At 45.0% G+C, this 19,109-nt stretch overlaps 1 protein-coding gene across 1 annotated transcript in view; it reads right to left on the reverse strand.

Moving 5' to 3' along the window:
- Positions 1–19,109, reverse strand: part of TTC34 (tetratricopeptide repeat domain 34) — a 66,492-nt gene that overhangs the window by 14,411 nt on the left and 32,972 nt on the right. Inside the window, exons 5-7 of the mRNA XM_030222151.1 lie at positions 15,695–15,861; positions 4,537–4,810; positions 678–892 (exon numbers count right to left, since the gene is read on the reverse strand). Coding sequence (XP_030078011.1) covers positions 678–892; positions 4,537–4,810; positions 15,695–15,861 — 656 coding nt within the window. The remainder of the gene's footprint in view (positions 1–677; positions 893–4,536; positions 4,811–15,694; positions 15,862–19,109) is intronic.

The following is a 19,109-nucleotide window of genomic DNA, read 5'->3' on the forward strand; positions in this document are numbered from 1 at the left end:
CACCACCCTAACCACTAGGCCACTCCTCCACTGTTGCTACTATTTGAGATTCTACATGGAATGTTGCTATTCTACTAACATTCCATGTAGAAGTCAGCCCTTGCAGATCCAATGTGGCCACGCAGGCTTCTGCTTCTGTGAGTCTGACATCCTGCACGTACGTGCAGGACGTCAGACTCACAGAAACAGAAGCCTGCGCAGCCTTCTACATGGAATGTTGCTAGTGGAATAGCAACATTCCATGTAGAATCTCCAATAGTAGCAACATTCCATGTAGAATCTCCAATAGTATCTATTTTATTTTTGTTACATTTGTACCCCACACTTTCCCACTCATGGCAGGCTCAATGCGGCTTACATGGGGGCAATGGAGGGTTAAGTGACTTGCCCAGAGTCACAAGGAGCTGCCTGTGCCTGAAGTGGGAATCCACCTCAGTTCCTCAGGACCAAAGTCCACCACCCTAACCACTAGGCCACTCCTGTTATTGTTTTGTTTTGATTTTTTTTTTAATTGTATGTACATTTTGTTATTCCTTGCCTTGCGTGTTCACCACCTAGCACTGCATGGTGATAGCCAGTTTATAAAGTCCTTCAAATAAATGATTAAACAAGGAAATGTAGGTAATTTTGACTCAAAACGTCCATGCCACCATCAGCAGTGAAAGACATTACACTACCTGAGATAGGCTTTGTCGCTGCTTGTTTTCCAAGAGTTTCATCAGAAATTCCAGTTCCTTAGGGCCTTTTCCAGCTAATGGACCTAAGTCATGAGCTGCCATTGTTGTGTTTTGTCTCTTCACAAGAATTATACCGTGTCGGGCCTTCACAGATTCATCAGTGATGTTGTGGCTGAATGACTCCAGAAGATGAGAATGAGCATCTTCATACCTTCCTGGGCATTGATTCAAAATAGGAAATAACATTTTATTTATTATGCATATTTTTCTTTTCACACTACCTAGTGGAACATAGATTTGGTGAACCTGAAAAGGTCCTATGACAGGGATTAGCTATTGTAGCATTTCTATTACTGTTAACAAAGCAAAGGGTAACCAGGGGTGTAGCCAGACCTCGCTGGGAGGGGGGGCCAGAGCCCGAGGTGGGGGGCACTGTTTAGCCGCCCCCTCCGCCACCGCCCCCCAGCCGCCGCCGCATTGGACCTGCCTGCCGATGACCCCCCTTGAACTCCCCTCCCGCCACCAACCCTCCCCCGCCGTTGCCGCCCGCCCCGCTGCCGCATCAGACACCTCAGATACTTCGTTTGCTGCACGATGCAGGACGTGAGGCGGCAGAACCAGCTGATCACAGCAGGAACTTCATTGAATGAAGGCGCTACTCCGGCGCTGAACTGAAGAAGACTCTCTTCGGCTGCAGCAAACGAGGTATCTGATGCGGCGGCGGGGCGGTCGGCGACGGCGGGGGAGGGTTGGTGGCAGGAGGGGGGTTCAAGGGGATCGTCTGCAGGGGGGCCAGGGCCAAATCTACAGGGGCTCAGGCCACGCCACTGAGGGTAACACAGAGGGTAATTTGTTAAAGGGGGCCTGTTATTAGGCGCCAAGAACACGTCTATCTGGAACCTATTCTATAAAGGAGAGTAGGTGCCTACTTTTCTTTATAGAATACTAGCCATTAAGCCCGTTAAAACGGGCGAGATTTCCAGATACCCTCCTCACCGCCGCTCCCTCCCCCCTCTGTGCCTGGCCCCCTGCACTGACCTGAAAGCGCCTCTCACCTCCGTGTGAAAGTGCTGCAGGCAGCAGCAGATCACTCTGCTGCTGCCTGCAGCGCTTCCACAGAGGTGAGAGGCGCTGTCAAGACAGTGCAGGGGGCCCGATATGGAGGGGGGCTGGAGCAGCGGCGGGGATGGGGGGGAGGGTGGAGGTTGGTGCGCACGATGTTCGTTTCCAGGCTCCAGCGTCAGCGTCCGAAAGTCCGACTCCGTTTCCCTCTCTGTTCCGCCCTCTGACGTCATCACGTCTTGACGTGAGGGCGGGACAGAGAGGGCAGTCTCTACTGCGCATTTGCAGGTGAGTCGGTCACTTGCCATTTATATGTTTGACTAGCATAACAGGTCAAAAAGTTGCCTATATTTTAGGTGCAATCACTTAGACCAGGCACAGACACTGGTCCCTCTAAGTTAAGCGGGAGTCCTCCACGTGCACTGTTGCCAGTGGGGGGCAGTGCTTCAATATTGTGCTTTCAATCTTTAGGGACAGGCAGGTTCCCTGGAGTCCTGCAGAGCTCGTCTGTCCCTCACTATTGAAAATGTGATAGTGAAACAGCACCCCCCACTGGTAGGATTGTAGATGGAGGACTCCCGCTCAGCTTAGAGGGAACAGTGGGCACAGAGCTGGTGTACATTCTTATGTCTGGACTGTTAATGAACACGCAAAATGGAAAGTCCCATAAATGACACAGGAAACTAAACAAATTCAAAGTTTTGAGCTGAATACCGCTAGTTGTTTACCATGAAGATCTAATCAGTAAAGAGTAGAATACCTTGCCCTGGTCTGAAGTATATAGTATGCCCTGAAAGAATCCATGTCAGGTTTTGCTGATAGTCTTTGGGACAGGGAACTGGAAAGAAGCAAGCCTCTAATGTAATGTGAGTACCCACACAAGAGGCCATAGTCAGCAAGACTAGACCATGCTGGTTGGCCAATAGGAGAGAAATGTGTTTTATGCCCTAACCTGCTGTACATAGCCTTGGATGAGTCTCTTCATAAAGGTTGTTAATAAATCCCAATAAATAATAAGCAAACAAATGAATATAGAAATCATAGGTCTGATATACAGCCTACGGTGATCAGAAGCTTGTAAGCTATCCATGGCCATGGACTGAATTACCCCTGGATGTTCAATAATGGGACATGTCTGGCCTCTGGCACTGAATATTCGAGTTAGTGTGGAAACCCAGAAGTTAACTGGACACTGGTCGATATTCAGAATAGTGCCCGGTTAACTTAGTGGGTAAAGTTAGGCCTGTGCTTTTGTTGTCCTAACTGTGGGGGTGTTTTACTAAAGATTAGCTTGAGTTATCTGCAGCAGGGCCCATAGGAATAAAATGGAACCTGCTGCAGATAACTCGAGCTAACCTTTAGTAAAAGACCCTCTGTGTTTGCTTACTTACCTGGTTATGCGCCATTGAATATCAATGATTGACCAGCTCATTGGGGTTTACATAGAGGGGCATAATCGAACGTCGCCGGCGAAATAGATCGCTGACGATCTATTTTGGCGGTGGCGCAACAGCTGGTCGGAACTGTGTTATCGAAAAAGATGGCCACACATCTTTTTTTTCGAATATACAGTTTAGTTCGGCCAAATGCCAGAGTCCGCCAGGTTTGAGATGGCCGGTTTTGTTTTTCAGCGATAATGGAAAAAAATGCCGGCCATCTGAAACCCGGCAAAATCCAAGGCATTTGGTCATGGGAGGAGTCAGCATTTGTAGTGCACTGGTCCCCCTGACATGCCAGGACAGCAACCGGGCACCCTAGGGGGCACTTCTAAAAATGTTTAAAAAATACACAAATAGCTCCCAGGTGCATAGCTCCCTTAACCTTGGGTGCTGAGCCCCCCAAATCCCCCCAAACCCACTCCCCACAACTCTACACCATTACCTTAGCCCTTATGGGTGAAGGGGGGCACCTACATGTGGGTACAGTGGGTTTTGGGGGGGGGGTTGTAGGGCTCAACACTTAGCACCACACGTGTAACAGGTGGGGGGGGGGGGGGATGGACCTGGGTCTGCCTGTCTGAAGTACACTGCACCCATTAAAAACTGCTCCAGGGATTTGCATACTGATGTCAGGGAGCTGGGTATGACATTTGAGGCTGGCATACAGGTTGGTAAAAAAAAGGTTTTTATTTTTATTTGTTTAGTGTGGGAGGGGGTTGGTAACCACTGGGGGAGTACGTGGAGGTCATCCCCCATTTCCTCCGGTGGTCATCTGGTCAGTTGGGGCACCTTTTTGAGGCTTGGTCATGAAAATAAAAGGACCAAGTAAACCCGGCGAAATACTGCTTAACGCCGCTTTTTTTTCCATTATCCGCAAAAGCCGGCCATCTGGTAGCCACGCCCATGCCCGCCCATGTCCCGCCTTCGCTACGCTTCCGACACGCCCCCTTTGATTTTCGCCGGCGCGGTGACAGGAAAGCGGTGATGGTGTCAAAAAAGCCGCTTTCGATTATACCGATTTCACTGCTTTTGAGAGATCACCCGATTTATGTCGGAAGATCGCCGGCGATCACTTTCGAAAATAAGCCTGATAGCTACACAGCACTATAGTAAAGGATGGTAGATAAGGACCAGCATAACCCATCTATAGTCTGCCTGCCACTCTGTGCAAGTTATTGCCTCTTTTGTTTAGGGTTGTAACAGCTGTTTTCAAGTATTAATATAATTTTGCTTTGAGTGGAAATGCTGTACACTTCAATTCCATCAACTTCATAAACTCTTCAGTTCTCCCATCGTGCAGGGCACAAAAGGACTCTCATTATTGCTGTAGACTGCATCATTAGTCTAAAATCGCTTACCCGATGCAATTAAGGTATCCACGTATAAGATGTGCCAGCTAGGTGTCTTATCATTGATTTTGGTGAGTGATCTTCCAATTGCAAGAAGGTCTTTGAATGTCTCGTCCTTCACAGGGTCTTTACTGGCAGTAAGAAGGTCATTTAGCACAGTCCTGCAGTGGTCATGAAGCCACTGAGTCAATGAGATTAAAGCTTCTTGCTTCAGGCATAGAATATCCTGAATCGCAGATGAGGCATCGAGTTTGAGGGCTAGCGCCATGTCTTGCACAGCTTCCTATGTAATAAAGAAGAAGTTAATAAAAAGGACAGTTTAACGGTAGTCGAGAATATCCTGGAAGCCACAAGGCACTTTCTAGGGTTTGTACTGCGAACCTTTGCTGTTGTATTAGTACTAAACCTGCATTGCATTTGTCATACTGCATCAGAACAACTGGGCTACTTACACTCATTGACCGTTCCTTATATCCCCTCTATAGTCTTGAGGTCCAAACAAGATCATAGGCTAATAGTTCCTGCTGGGTTAAATACAACTAGAACAAGAGCATTTTTTAAATATTGCACCTTTTCCGTGGAATGTCATTGTTTCGAGTCTTAGAAACATAGAAACATGACGGCAGATAAAGGCCATATGACCCATCCAGTCTGCCCATCCTCTGTAACCTCCAATTCTACCTGTTCCTAAGTGATCCCACATGCTTATCCCATGCCTTTTTAAATTCTGGAACAGTCCTCGACTCCACCACCTCCACCAGGAGGCCATTTCACGCCTCCGCCACCCTTTCTGTGAAATAATACTTCCTTAGGTTACTCCTAAGCCTATTCCCTCTTATCTTTGTCATATGCCCCCTCATTCCAGAGCTCTCCTTCATTTGAAAAAAGCTCTCTTCCTGTACATAAATGCCCTTGAGATATTTAAACGTCTCTATCATGTCTCCTCTCTCCCTCCTCTCTTCCAGTGTATACATGTTGAGGTTCATAAGCCTGTCCCTATAATTTTTGCATTCAAGACCGCTTACTCATTTCGTAGCTGCCCTCTGGACCGACTCCATCCTGTTTATATCTTTCCGTAGGTGCGGTCTCCAATCACCTACTAAACTATATTTGCCTGGAAGAAATTTTGACCATGTGGTGGTAAAGGGGGCTCTGCGGTAGCATTGGCATGTGGGTTTGCCGTGCACCGAGGCCCCCTTTTACTGGTAAAAGGCTTTTTATAGAAAAAGGAAGGAAATGGCTGCGCAGTGAATTAAACACTTGCCGTGCGTCCATTTCTTGTGGAAGCCCTTATCGCCTCCTAATTAGGAGGCGGTAAAGGCTCCTGCAGTAGCCTGGCGGTAACTGGGCAGCGATTACCGCCGGGCACACCCCTAGTGCTAGAAAATACAAAAATATTTACTAGCACCGGGAATGATGCACGGTGGGGATTGAGCTATTGCCACAGAGTAAGCCAAATTGCCACGCAGCAAGCCCACGGTACGCATGCTGCACTTTCGTAAAAAAAAAAAAAAAAAGGGCTCCTTAAAGTTTTACTAAAGACTTTTCAGTTTCAAGAGGCTTTTAATGCGGACCCTTGTACTGACGGCTTGGTGCATTAATATCTCTGAGGAATGGTCATTTCTTGTCAGTTGAGGGGTCCTTTTACTAAGGTGCGCTGAACAATGGCTTGTGATAGTGTAGACGGGTGTTTGGGCATGCACAGAATTATTTTTTAGCGCACCTACAAAAAAAATGCCCTTTTTCTTTTTACCGAAAATGGACGTGCGAGAAAATGAAAATTTGGGTTTGAGATCTTACCGCAAGCCATTGACCTAGCGGTAAGGTCTCATGCGGTAACCGGGCAGTAATGGTCTATGCGTGTCAAATGCCACTTGACGAGCGTAGCTGCCGCGCGCCAGAAAATAAACAAAATATTTTTCAGATGCGCAGAGCAGACGCACGGCAAAATTAAAATTTACACAAGGGCCATGCAGTAACTGGACGGTAACTCCAATCTGGCGCATGCTGGGCGCAAGTAGGCACCCACGCAGCTCAGTAAAGGGCCCCTGAATGAGGAATCTGGTCACTTGCTGTGATTGCTTGCTTAGGTATTTCCTATTAATACTCTGCAGATCCTTTTATTTCAGTTTTTGTGCTTATTTATTTTAGTGTTTATTTTGATTTATTGTATATGATTGTAAAGCGCTTTTGGTCTCTGAAGTTAAGCAGTAGATAAAGTTTTTAATAAACATAAATTGAATTTGAATGGATGTTACACATTGCTTACAACAGAGAAAAAGCAACTCAAATTTTGAAAGAGTCTGGAAACAGATACCAAAAACCAGCCTAGTATGAAATCAGTTCATTAGATAAACAATTTAATTACAGGGAAAAGATTTCAATCAAGAACTAACACAGGGGAAGAGATAAAATAATGGAGGAAGTATACATACTAAAATCTTTTCTTAATTAGAAGATAACTGTTTGAGCAGATTTGCATTTTATAGCAAGATGCATAGGCAAATAATTTTCAGTTCATTTTTGGAAAATTTGGCTATTTTACAGGAAGGTTTTACACTTACCACAACTTAGGTGCAAAAATGAAAGAGCTCATTTTACAAAGCAGTGGTATCGATCAGCAGCGCGCTGAATGCAAAGAAGCCCATTCAGTTCCCATGGGCTTCTTCCCATTCAGAACATGCTAATCGGTAGCTCCGCTTTGTAAAAGGAGCCCAAAGTACAATAAGTGCAAAGCCTGTGTGGTAAATGAAGGGAGTATGGCAGCATCTGTCCTGCATTTACTGGGGTTAAATAGAAATAAAAGAAAAGAAAGAAATTGGGCCAGTGGCGTAGCCATGGGTGGGCCCAGGCCCACCCGCTTTGGGCTCAGGCCCACCCAATAGCAGCACACCTATCATATAGCTGGCAGGGATTCCCAAGCCCCACCAGCCAAAAACTTCCAACAACTGCCCCTCCTGCATACCTTGTAAATAGCAGATCTTCACCTGCAGCGAGCAGCAACTGATACATAAGGCTTGCACTGGCCCCACAGCCTTCTCTTTGATGTATTCCTGCCTATACGGAAACAGGAAGTTGCATCATAGGGAAGGCTTAAAAGGAATGTGGGGGAGGGGAGATGTTTGAGAGACCATATGGCATGCAGACGAGAGAGGGAGAAACCAAATCACTTGTGGGACAGGGAGGAGTTCTTCCCACCCATCTTGAGCCCAGGCCCACCCAAAATTGGGTGTCTGGCTACGCCCCTGATTATTGGACTAACTTAATAATATATTTTTTGAGAAGCTTTTGAAGACACAACCTTCATCTGCAGGTTGGTTAACTACACAGGGCAGATACTTACCATATGGTAAATGCATCAGCTGAAAGTCAATCTGCCAAAAAAGGAGCAAATGCCTTTATTCAGCAGATTAACTCCTAGTGACATTAGCATGAGTCTACCACTAGGGGTTATAGTCACATTTTGAACCCAGCACCAGAAAGTGCAGAACTGACAGGGGATTGATTGCTCCTGTCCTTACACCCTAGACAGCAGGAAAATTCCTGGTAGGTATCAGGGGGTCTTCAGGAAGGTGGGGGTATGGAGGGGTGGTGAGGAGGGGATCATGTAGAAATGTTATCAGAAATTAGGGAGGCTAACAAATTAGGAACACAATAATAATGGGTGATTTCAATTACCTCAATATTGACTGGGTAAACGTAACCTAGGGAGGTAAAATTCCTTGATGAAATCAAGGACTGCTTTATGGCGCAGCTGGTACAGGAGCCGACAAGAGGAGGAAAAATTCTAGACTTAGTCCTTAGTGGAGTGCATGATATGGTGCAGGAGTCAATGGTGCTGGGGAGGAGGAAGGAAGATCAAACGACAGCCGGCATGGTTAAAAAGTGAGGTGAAGGAAGCTATTAGAGCTAAGAGAATATCCTTCAGAAAATGGAAGAAGGATCTGACTGAAAATAACAAGAAACATCATAACGAACGGCAAATCAAATGCAAAGCGCCGATAAGGAAGGCTAAGAGGGACTTTGAAAAAAAATTGCGTTGGAGGTAAAAACACATAGTAAATTTTTTAAGGTATATTAAAAGCAAGAAGCTGGCAAAGAATCGGTTGGAACGCTAGATGACCGAGGGATAAAGGGGCATTCATGGAAGACAAAACCATAGCAGAGAGATTAAATGAATTCGTCGCTTCAGTCTTCACTGAGGAAGATTTGGGAAAGATACCAGTGCCAGAAATGGTATTCAAAGCTGACGAGTCAGAGAAACTGCATGAAATCTCTATAAACCTGGAAGATATAATGGCGCAATTTGACAAATTGAAGAGTAGCAAATTGACTGGACTGTATGGTATTCATCCCAGAGTACCAATAGAATTGTTAGTAATATGTAATTATCTTTAAAATCAAGCATGGTACTGGAAGATTGGAGGGTGGCCAATACAACGCCGATTTTAAAAAAAGGTTCGAGAGGTGATCCAAGAAATTATAGATCGGTGAGGCAAGATGGTAGAGAGTATTATAAAGAACAAAATTACAGAGCATATTCAAAAGCATGGATTAATGAGACAATAGTCAACATGGATTTAGTGAAGGGAAATCTTGCCTCACCAATCTATTACATTTCTTTGACGGGGTGAACAAATATGTAGATAAAGGTAAGCCAGTCAAAGTGTGTATCTGGATTTTCAAAAGACATTTGAGAAAGTACCTCATGAAAGACTCCAGAGGAAACTGGAGAGTCATGGGATAGGAGCAGGGCCAGCGTTAAAGGGTGGCAAACAGCTTTTGGACCCCTCTCCAGTTTCTGCCCTGGGCCCCTGAATAACACCAGCCCTGGATAGGAGGTAGTGTTCTCTTGTGGATTGAAAACTGGTTAAAAGATAGAAAACAGAGAGTAGGGTTAAATGGGCAGTATTCTCAATGGAGAATGGTAGTTAGTGGGGTTTTCCAGGGGTCTGCGCTGGGACCCGCTGCTTTTTAACATATTTATAAATGACCTAGAGATAGGAGTAACTAGTGAGGTAATTACATTTGCTGATGAACACAAAGTTATTCAAAGTCGTTAATCACGGGAGGATTGTGAAAAATTAAAAGAGGACCTTACAAGACTGGGAGACTGGGCGTCTAAATGGCAGATGACGTTTTATGTGAGCAAGTGCAACATTATGCATGTGGGGAAAGAGGAACCCAAAGTATAGCTACGTAATGCAAGGTTCCACATTAGGAATCACCGATCAGGAAGGGATCTAGGCGTCGTCGTTGATGATATGTTGAAACCATCTGCTCAGTGTGCGGTGGCGGCTAAGAAAGCAAATAGGGGAATGTTAGGTATTATTAGGTGCAATATATAGAATCCCAGGGTAAGCGCCTTACTACACTGGCTGGTTTTAGCATGGGATGGCCGTCAGATTAAATCCGCACTAGCAGCTACATTTTTGTACATTTTTGGGATCTTGCCGGGTATTTGTGACCTGGATTGGCCACTGTTGGAAACAGGATGCTGGGCTCCATGGACCTTTGGTCTTTCCCAGTATGGCAACACTTATGTACTTATGACTCAGGACACCAAAACTAGGTTAGAGGTGTTAAATTAAGCTGACTCGACACCGGTACCATGGTTTCGGCACATACGTGTCTGCCTCGGGAGTCTTGGTGCATATACTTGACAATCAAGTTTGTCCTTGTTAATGCTTCTGGCGAAGTAAGCGTAAGTTGGTCTTTAAAAAGACCGTTAGTGAAACTAGTAAGTGATGAATAGCAAGTAAAGTGCCTCTATTAAGCACAAATTTGGCTACGCAATACAAGCGGCATTGTGGAAGGTGTGCTATGAATCTATGCATAGAACTCGAATGTTCTAAAATAAACAGCATACCAAGAATACTTTAAACCACCATTTTGAAATTCGTAGCTGAGTAGAGTAGCTTAATGGATAGAGCATCAGGCTAACAGCAAGCAAAGCAGAGTTCAAATCCTACTGCTGATCCTTGTAATCTTAGGCAACACTTAACCCTCCATTGCCTTGGGTAAAAAAATAGATTGTAAGGGGTCCTTTGACTAAGGTGTGCTGAAAAATGGTCTGTGGTAGTGTAGGTGCAGATTTTGGGCGCGCGCAGAATCATTTTTCAGCACACCTGTAAAAAAGACCTTTTTTAAATTTTTGCCGAAAATGGATGTGCGACAAAATGAAAATTGCCGCACGTCCATTTGGGGTCTGAGACCTTGCCGCCAGCACAGTGGTAAAGTCTCAGGCGGTAACTGGGCCATTTGGCGCGCATCCGATACGCGCAGCAGAAAATAAAAATTATTTTTCAACCACATGTATCGGACATGTGCCAAAAATGAAATTACCGCAAGAGCCATGCGGTAGCCCTGTGGTAACCCCATTTTGGTGCATGTTGGGCGCACGTAGGCGCTTACGCAGCTTTGTAAAAGGGCCCTCCCCCTCCAGTGTACCTGAATGTAATTCACCTTGAGCTAGTACTGAAAAAGGTCAGAGCTAAATCCACTTAAATGTTGATATTGTGTGTTTGAAAATCGGATTGTTTTATGTGTGCTTACAAGTTACCAGATCAATTTGCAGATTAAATAGAGTACTGAAAAGTTCCCAAAGTAAGGATTTCCTTTCTACTGGCTCGAACTCATATTTTCAATTATGTTACAGCATCAAGATAACTTTGAAGAAACAGTCTTTTGACAAAAAAAATAATAGAAGATAAAGGTTAGTGGAAAGAGTGTCTTTCCCTGATAACTTTGTTTGAACCATATAAGCATATCTGATAGCAATAGCTCAGCTGCTCATGGCTTCTAATGGAATTATCTCTGCCTGGGCTTCGTCTGACTAAAGTTGGTTCAGCTGGGGCCATGAAGATCCAATCTTTTAAATGATGAACTGCAAAAAAATAGACATTCTCTGGTAGGAGACTGGGAAACTTTTAGCTAATGGTAGGGTATTAGAAAGGGATGAACCATAGCTTTGTGGATAGAGCAGGGAGCGTACCCTTGGATTCTGGGCACAGATGCCAGATTTGAGCACAAATTAATTAGTCGATGAGCTGTTAACTATCAGTAATTGGTGTTAATTGGCACTCATTTGAGTTTACACACAGCATGGAGGAGTGGCCTAGTGGTTAGGGCACCGGTCTTGACATCTAGAGGTGCCCAGTTCAAATCCCACTGCTGCTTCTTGTGATCTTGGGCAAGTCACTTAACCCTCTATTACCTCAGGCGCAATTTAAATTGTGAGCACTCAAGGGACAGAGAAATATCCAGAGTACCTGAATGTAACTCACCTTGAGCTACTACTGAAAAAGGTGTGAACAAAATCTATATGAATAAGATCTGCCCTGCACCCATCTCTATAAAAGGCACACTAGCTTATTTTTGAAAAGGAAGGACGCCCATCTTCCGCCACAAATCGGGAGATGGGCGTCCTTCTCCCGAGGTCGCCCAAATCGGCATAATTGAAAGCCGATTTTTTTGTGTCCTCAACTGCTTTCCGTTGCAGGGATGACCAAAGTTCACGGGGGCGTGTCGGCAGTGTACCGAAGGCGGGACGGGGGCATGGTTAACACATGGGCATCCTCGGCCGATAATGGAGGAAAGAAGGGCGTTCCTCACGAGCATTTGGTCGACTTTACTTGATTCGTTTTTTTTCACGACCAAGCCTCGAAGGGGTGCCCGAACTGACCAGATGACCACCGGAGGGAATCGGGGATGACCTCCTCTTACTCCCCCAGTGGTCACCAACCCCCTCCCACCCTAAAAAAAATTTAAAAACATTTTTTTCCAGCCTCAAATGTAATACCCAACTCCATCACAGCAGTATGCAAGTCCCTGGAGCAGTTTTTAGTGGGTGCAGTGCACTTCAGGCAGGCGGACCCAGGCCCATCCCCCCCCCCCCACCTGTTACACTTGTGGTGGTAAATGTGAGCCCTCCAAAACCCACCCGAAACCCACTGTACCCACATGTAGGTGCCCCCCTTCATCCCTAAGGGCTATGGTAGTGGTGTACAGTTGTGGGGAATGGGTTTTTTTTTGGGGGGGGGGGTTGGGCCCCGAAGGTAAGGGAGCTATGTACCTGGGAGCATTTGTGAAGTCCACTGCAGTGCCCCCTAGGGTGCCCGGTTGGTATCCTGGCATGTGAAGAGGACCAGTGCACTACAAATGCTGACTCCTCCCATGACCAAAGGGCTTGGATTTGGTCGTTTAGGTCGACCATCTCAACATTTAGGTCTACCATTTCTAAGGTCGACCTAAATGTTGAGATTTGAGCGTCCCTGACCGTATTATCGAAATGAAAGATGGACGTCCATCTTGTTTCGATAATACGGGTTTCCCCGCCTCTTCGCTGGAACATCCTTAGAGATGGACACCCTTGGAGATGGTCATCCCCCTTCAATTATGCCCCTCCAGATTATATAGCCCACAACTCAAAATGGGGTGCAGCCATGGTAGAGGCGGGTCAGGGGCGTTCCTAGAAATTAGGTGTGATATTATAGAATAGGATCATTTATGTTGCAAACTGCCATTAGTTGCACACCAGCGTTTATATCAGGTTTCAGCAGGTAAAGTTAGGTACGAGATCCACTCTAATCTAGTATTCTATAAACGGCACTTCACACCAGGGGCTTTGCTAGACCTCATGGTGGGAGGGGGCAGAAGCCCGAGGTGGGGGGCACATTTTGGTCTGCTGCTGCCACCTCTACCACCGCTGCCTTGCCCCCCCTGGCTGCCTTGCTGCTGCCCACCCACTGCTGCCGCAAATACCTTGGCTGGTGGGGGGGGGGGGGTCCACAACCCCTGCCAGCTGAAGCCTTCATCCAGCACCGGTCTCTGGCGCCACCACATTGCTGCCCTGCTCTCTCTTCCCCTCACGTCCTGCATGCTTCTTTCAGTGAAATTGAGCATGCTCAGTTTCACTGAAAGGAGCAGGGAAGGCAATGCTGCGGTGCCGGAGACTGGTGCTGGACAAAGGCTTCAGCTGGCAGGGGTTTGGGGACCCCCACCAGCAAAACCAGGGCCCAGAGAAAATTTGGGGGGCCCAGGCCCCCAAGTGGCCCCATGTAGCTACACCACTGCTTCACACAGAGGAACCTTTTTAAGAATACAAGTTTAGCGCAGATCTTCCAGAGCCTAACTTTGGGTGTCATTTATAGAATTCCGTCCCCCCTCCTCAGTCGCCAACATTGCAAAGTAGTTGGGAGAGCAAAACGCAATACAAATTGCTTCTCTTTGGCCATACCAACACCCAAGCAGCTGTTCCTATGAATGCTGAAATGCAGCCTCGTTTTTACCACTTCCTGAATAAATTTTAGTCCTGCTCTAGAGTTCCACAAATTCCACTTCAACTTGAAATAGATAACTTTGAAGTATAACAACTTACATAGCCAAAGGTTGGGGGCCCTTTTACTAAGCCACATAGGCTCATACACGCATCAGTTTTGAACTACTGCCTGGCTACCGCGTGGCTCGAGCGGTAATTTTATTTTTGACGTGCATCTGCTATGCGCGCCGGAAAATATTTTTATTTCCCGGTGCGTGGTGCTAACCGGGCATAATTGGCAATGTACGCATGCTGATGATTACCGCCTGGTTAACGTGTGAGACTTTACCGCTAAGTCAATGGGTGGCAGTAAGGTCTTAGGTCCAAAATGGGACGTGCGCCAATTGTCATTTTGGCCGCATGTCCATTTTTGGCCCCCCCCCCAAAGGCCTTTTTTGCTGGTTTGCTGAAAAATGAAACCTGCGCATGTCCAATACACTCATCTATACCAGCACAGGCCATTTTTCAGCGCACCTTTGTAAAAGGCCCCCTAAGTGAATAAATAGTGGACATTGTTTAAAAAAATAAAAAAACAAAGCAAAACAACAACAACAACAACCTATGCTGTTGGTACCCACTGTGTTTTTGAATATAGGGGCAGAGGCCTTTCAGAGGATCCAGTCAAGCTATGCTACAAACTTCCGATGCCCAGTCTGCATGAGAGTAGACGGTTCATGCCATCTTATGGAGGGGAGAGTGAATAGTCTGCCATAGTATAACTAATAATTTGTCTTGCAGGCTTCTGGGAGAGGGGGGGGGGGGATATATATGAGACAAATAAAATACATATGCAGATAAATAAATAGGGAGGAGTAGAGGGGAAACTCTTCAACAGTTTAATTGGACTGAAAAGGGGCTATTATAGTTAAATTTATCCTGCTTTTCAAAGCTAAAATGGCATTTAATTAAAGCTTTTTAAATTAGTTTGCAACCAAAACGAGAAATGGCTTCCATTTTAATCGACCTTTACTGAAGTACTGTGCATGGCAAAATTAAATCCTGTAGCTTAATATTAAGATGGTCAAGCTATTTCTAGAAGCGGACAAGCAGGTCATCATAATGATCTCGATAATCTTCCACCAGGGCCTCTTCAGGTGAATATGTTGGGTTAATGGCTAATTAATAACACCATTCTTCAACAATTCTGATTAACATTCAGAAAGAGTTTTTCCCCCTGAATTTGCTCGTTCCATAAACAGACCTTCAATTATATTAAGGATGCTTATATTTATTATTTTATTTTTTATTTATTTATTGCATTTGTATCCCACATTCCCCCACCTATTTGCAGGCTCAATTTGGCTTACATAGATTTAATAACATTGTCATATCAGGATATCAAATACAGTTAGTAATGTGTAGCGATCAAGAAAGGGAAGAGGGAAGAAGGGAGAGAGTGATTAGGGTAGTTATAAAGGTGGGCATTCATGGTTGGTGAGGTGACTTAGTGAGGTTATAGGTTCCCATTGTAGGCCTTGTTGAAGAGGAATGTTTTCAGGGATTTTCGAAAGATATTGTTTCGTTGATTAATTTCTCATATACTACCTGCAAGCCTGAAAGCTATTGAAAAAATGTATACTCAGGTGCAGAAGGTATTTTTCTGCCCCTTGAGTGCTCACATTGATTTTGTACTAAGGTAACAAAGGTTCTGCCAGTACTGGCCTCCCTTAATTGAAACCGCTGGTTGGAAAGCCATTCAGGCCCCACGTTTCCCACATCTGTCAGGAATTTAACATTCTCATGCAGGAAACTTTGTAGGTCTGCAGGCATCTTCTTGACTTTGCTTATGCATTATTCCTGCCCTGGGTCTACCTAGCTTCCTTGGTGTCCATGTAATACTAATGATACCTTTTGCTGGTTAAGGAGAAGATACAGAAAGCTTCTTCCACACAGAGCCTTGACATTTCCAGGGTTTTCTTTCAGGATGGCATTAAAATCAAACAGAGCTGTTTTCTTTTGCCCAAGGTGGCCATAACATTGAGCTCTGGCAAGAAGTGAGTCTTCAGCATTCCCACCTGAAACACAGAAAGTAGCCATCAAACCCGGAGTCTTGTATGGTCAGCACAAAAGACACTGTTCACATTGTGTGTGCTTTAACAGCAATATAACAATGGTCACCTTTTAATTACCCACCACAGGGGTTCTCAAACCAGGCTTTGGGACATACCATTGGTAATTCCCCTTTCTGTAGAGTGATTTCCATTTACCACTACTCTTTGTTGCCTCCCACTCGTCCAGTTTTTTTTTCTCAGTCAGTCACTTTTGGACTCATGATAGAGACCCTTAGAGGGGCATTTTCGATATGACATCTAAGTTCGACTTTGGGCGTTTTGCACAAAACGTCCAAAATCCGAATAGGGAAGAAGGTGATTTTTAAAAAACGAAAACGTCTATCTTTTTCTTCTAAAATACCATTTAGATCAAGGTTTTGTGCTTTCTACGTTTTTTGGACCATTTCTGAAAAAACCCATCCAAATGAAAAATGTAGAAAATCAAGCCATTGCGATGTACAAGGGGCCAGCATTTTTACTAGATTGGTCCCCCAGACATCACAGGAGAGCAATGAGGCACCCTAGGGGGCACTGCAGTGGACTCAAACAAATGTTCCCAGGTACACATCTCACCAACGCGCGTCAAATTAGACCGCCTGGCTACTGCATGCCCTGGGCGGTAATTCTAATTTTGACGCGAGTCCAAAATGCGTGGCAGAAAATAATTTCTATTTTCTAATGCGTGGCACTAACTGGGAGGTAATTACTAGTGTATATGCGCTGATGATTATCGCCCGGTTAACACGTAAGACCTTACCACTAAATCAATGGTGGCGGTAAGGTCTCAGGCCCAAACAGAGATGAACTATGCTTTCCCCCAAATAGACCCTCCTGAAGAGACCCCCCACCAAACATTCCCTCCTGCAGATACCCCCAATCCCTATAAAACCCTCTTCTAAAGAACCCCATCCTCTCCTAGGCCTCCCCAGGCCTATCTCTTCCTATTCCCAGTAGTCTATGAGGTTCTAGAGCAGAAGTGATCCCCAGTCATTCCTAAACCTGTGGTACTATGTTCAAAATGGTACCTGACTCCTAGCAGAAGTACCACAAGGCTACCATTAGAGGTCACCAGCACTGTTTTGAACTCAGTGCTGACAGAGGAAGAGCAAATGGGGATCCTGGAATCTTTAGACCACCAAGGGTTGGAAGAGGTAAGCCTGGGGTAGCACACATGAGTGTGGAGGACTTTTAAGAGGGGGATGTCTCTACAAGGAAGGGGATCTTTATTAGGGCAGTACTGATTATTCATATTCAGTTTGATTTAGCCCCAAATACATTATTCGTATTTGACTGTGTAGTGATTTAAATTCAAATACAAATAATCCATGGCTCTACTGTACTAAATCCTACTGAAATAAACACTCGATCTTTGATTTCATGTTGCTTCTTTTATTATCTGTTATGTTACAGCTCAATGCCCATTATTCGTATTCGGTATTTGTATTCGGCAGAATAATATTTTTCATTATTCGTATGTGGCCGAATAGTAAAATATGCTATTTGGTACAGCTCTAATCTCTATAGGGGGGTGTTTCAGGGGGCTCCATTGGGATGTATTTGGGAGGCCCTTTGGGGGGGTCTATTTGAGGGGAAAGGAAGCAAGATTCAGCTCTGGCCCTTATAGCTCGCTCCCTGGGAGCATTGGGCCATGGGTTATGTTGGTAGGGGTGCAATTATGAAGACCTAGACCATGAGGGCTCTGTGCCTGTAATGTTTAATATAAAGAAAAATCCACCGACAGTTAGTAGACCAAAGTTCCTGGGCAGAATGAATAATGTAACTTGTGAGGTTGATTCTTTAAATCAATCACCTTACTTTCTAACTCTTCCTACTTTCTTACCTATCTATATGTTACATCTTTGCAGCATTGAGATACCACAGATTAGGTGACTTCTGCAATAAACTAACATGCAATGAAAGGCCACATTTTACTCCATCTAAAGAACTACCTCCCTTAATGTTGCCATTAATTCCACTCTCTTTTTGAATGGTTAATTTTTGGTATACAAAAATGTAGACATTCAAGATTATCTATTCGACTGGCTCATATTAACCAACCAACCAACCAACCAAAAACCATTTATGTGTTCAGTCCACCATTGATAAGATAGATACTTCTGACTATGTGGAGTGACCTACTATGATGCTACAGAAAATGACCTTGACAATGGAGGAACAGGGCTGTGCAGCTGGGGGATGTCAGGTATCACCCTACCACCCAGGTTTCCCCCCAGTCCATGATGGGGTTTTCCCACTAGTAAATAAAACACCCTTTCACTGTTTAACCAGTGCCCAAATGGAGCAGTAGCAATATGGAAGCCACAGAGGCACAATCCAGAAGTCTGAGAGCTGCAGTTTGAACAAAATCTTGCTTCGTTAAAAAAAAAGAAAAATTCTAGCTGCATGTAGGTACAGAACTAGCAAGATCCTTTTTGAAATTGAGGTGTTCAAGCTATTTTATCTATAATGGAAAACACCACGGTAACAGATAAGCAGCGTTAGAGCAATTTTGTAAAATAATGTATATATGATTCAGTCCAAGCAGATAGCCAACTAAGTTAGAACACAAGATTTAGGCTTGCTTCAGTTATACTGACAGTGGGGAAAGCTTAAACTTGAAAACATCTGAAGATGACACAGGCTGAGGAGTCATTTGGCTGGAGTCAGCTGCAGCCCCTGTAGTGCTGATATGAGAACCTATAATCTCTGTGCAGCTCAGATAACACACAGCAAAGTCCAACAAAGTCATTTGCATAAAGGTGGGCTGGGGTCTAGGAAGAGCCAAACCATGAGGAATATTTAGCACGCTAATGATATATTTATACAGAAGTTAGACAGTGAACTTCTGAGTCTTCATTTTCCAATCTAGGCACAAGTTTTTCAAATACCCTGCAAGCGCAGACGCCAGCTCCGAGGGTGCAGTGGATGCTTGAGCACTTCCAATATTTTCAGCAGATTCTTTCACTGTGTCCAGGGAAGGGGGCTCTGTGTTGTGTTGAGTCCCCCCCCCCCCAATCACAGAAGTGGTTAAACCATTATGGAAGAATAGGCGGTCGCCTAGGGTGGCAGCTTCTTGGGGGCACTGCAGTCAAAGCAAAACAATAGGTCCTGGATAAACTGCTATTGGAGATTTCTTCAGCTAAGGGGGGTCATTTTATTCCTATGGGCCCTGCTGCAGATAACTCGAGCTAACCTTTAGTAAAAGACTCCCT

The sequence above is a fragment of the Microcaecilia unicolor genome, chromosome 13, assembly GCF_901765095.1.
Source record: "Microcaecilia unicolor chromosome 13, aMicUni1.1, whole genome shotgun sequence".
NCBI classification, from domain to species: Eukaryota; Metazoa; Chordata; class Amphibia; order Gymnophiona; family Siphonopidae; genus Microcaecilia; species Microcaecilia unicolor.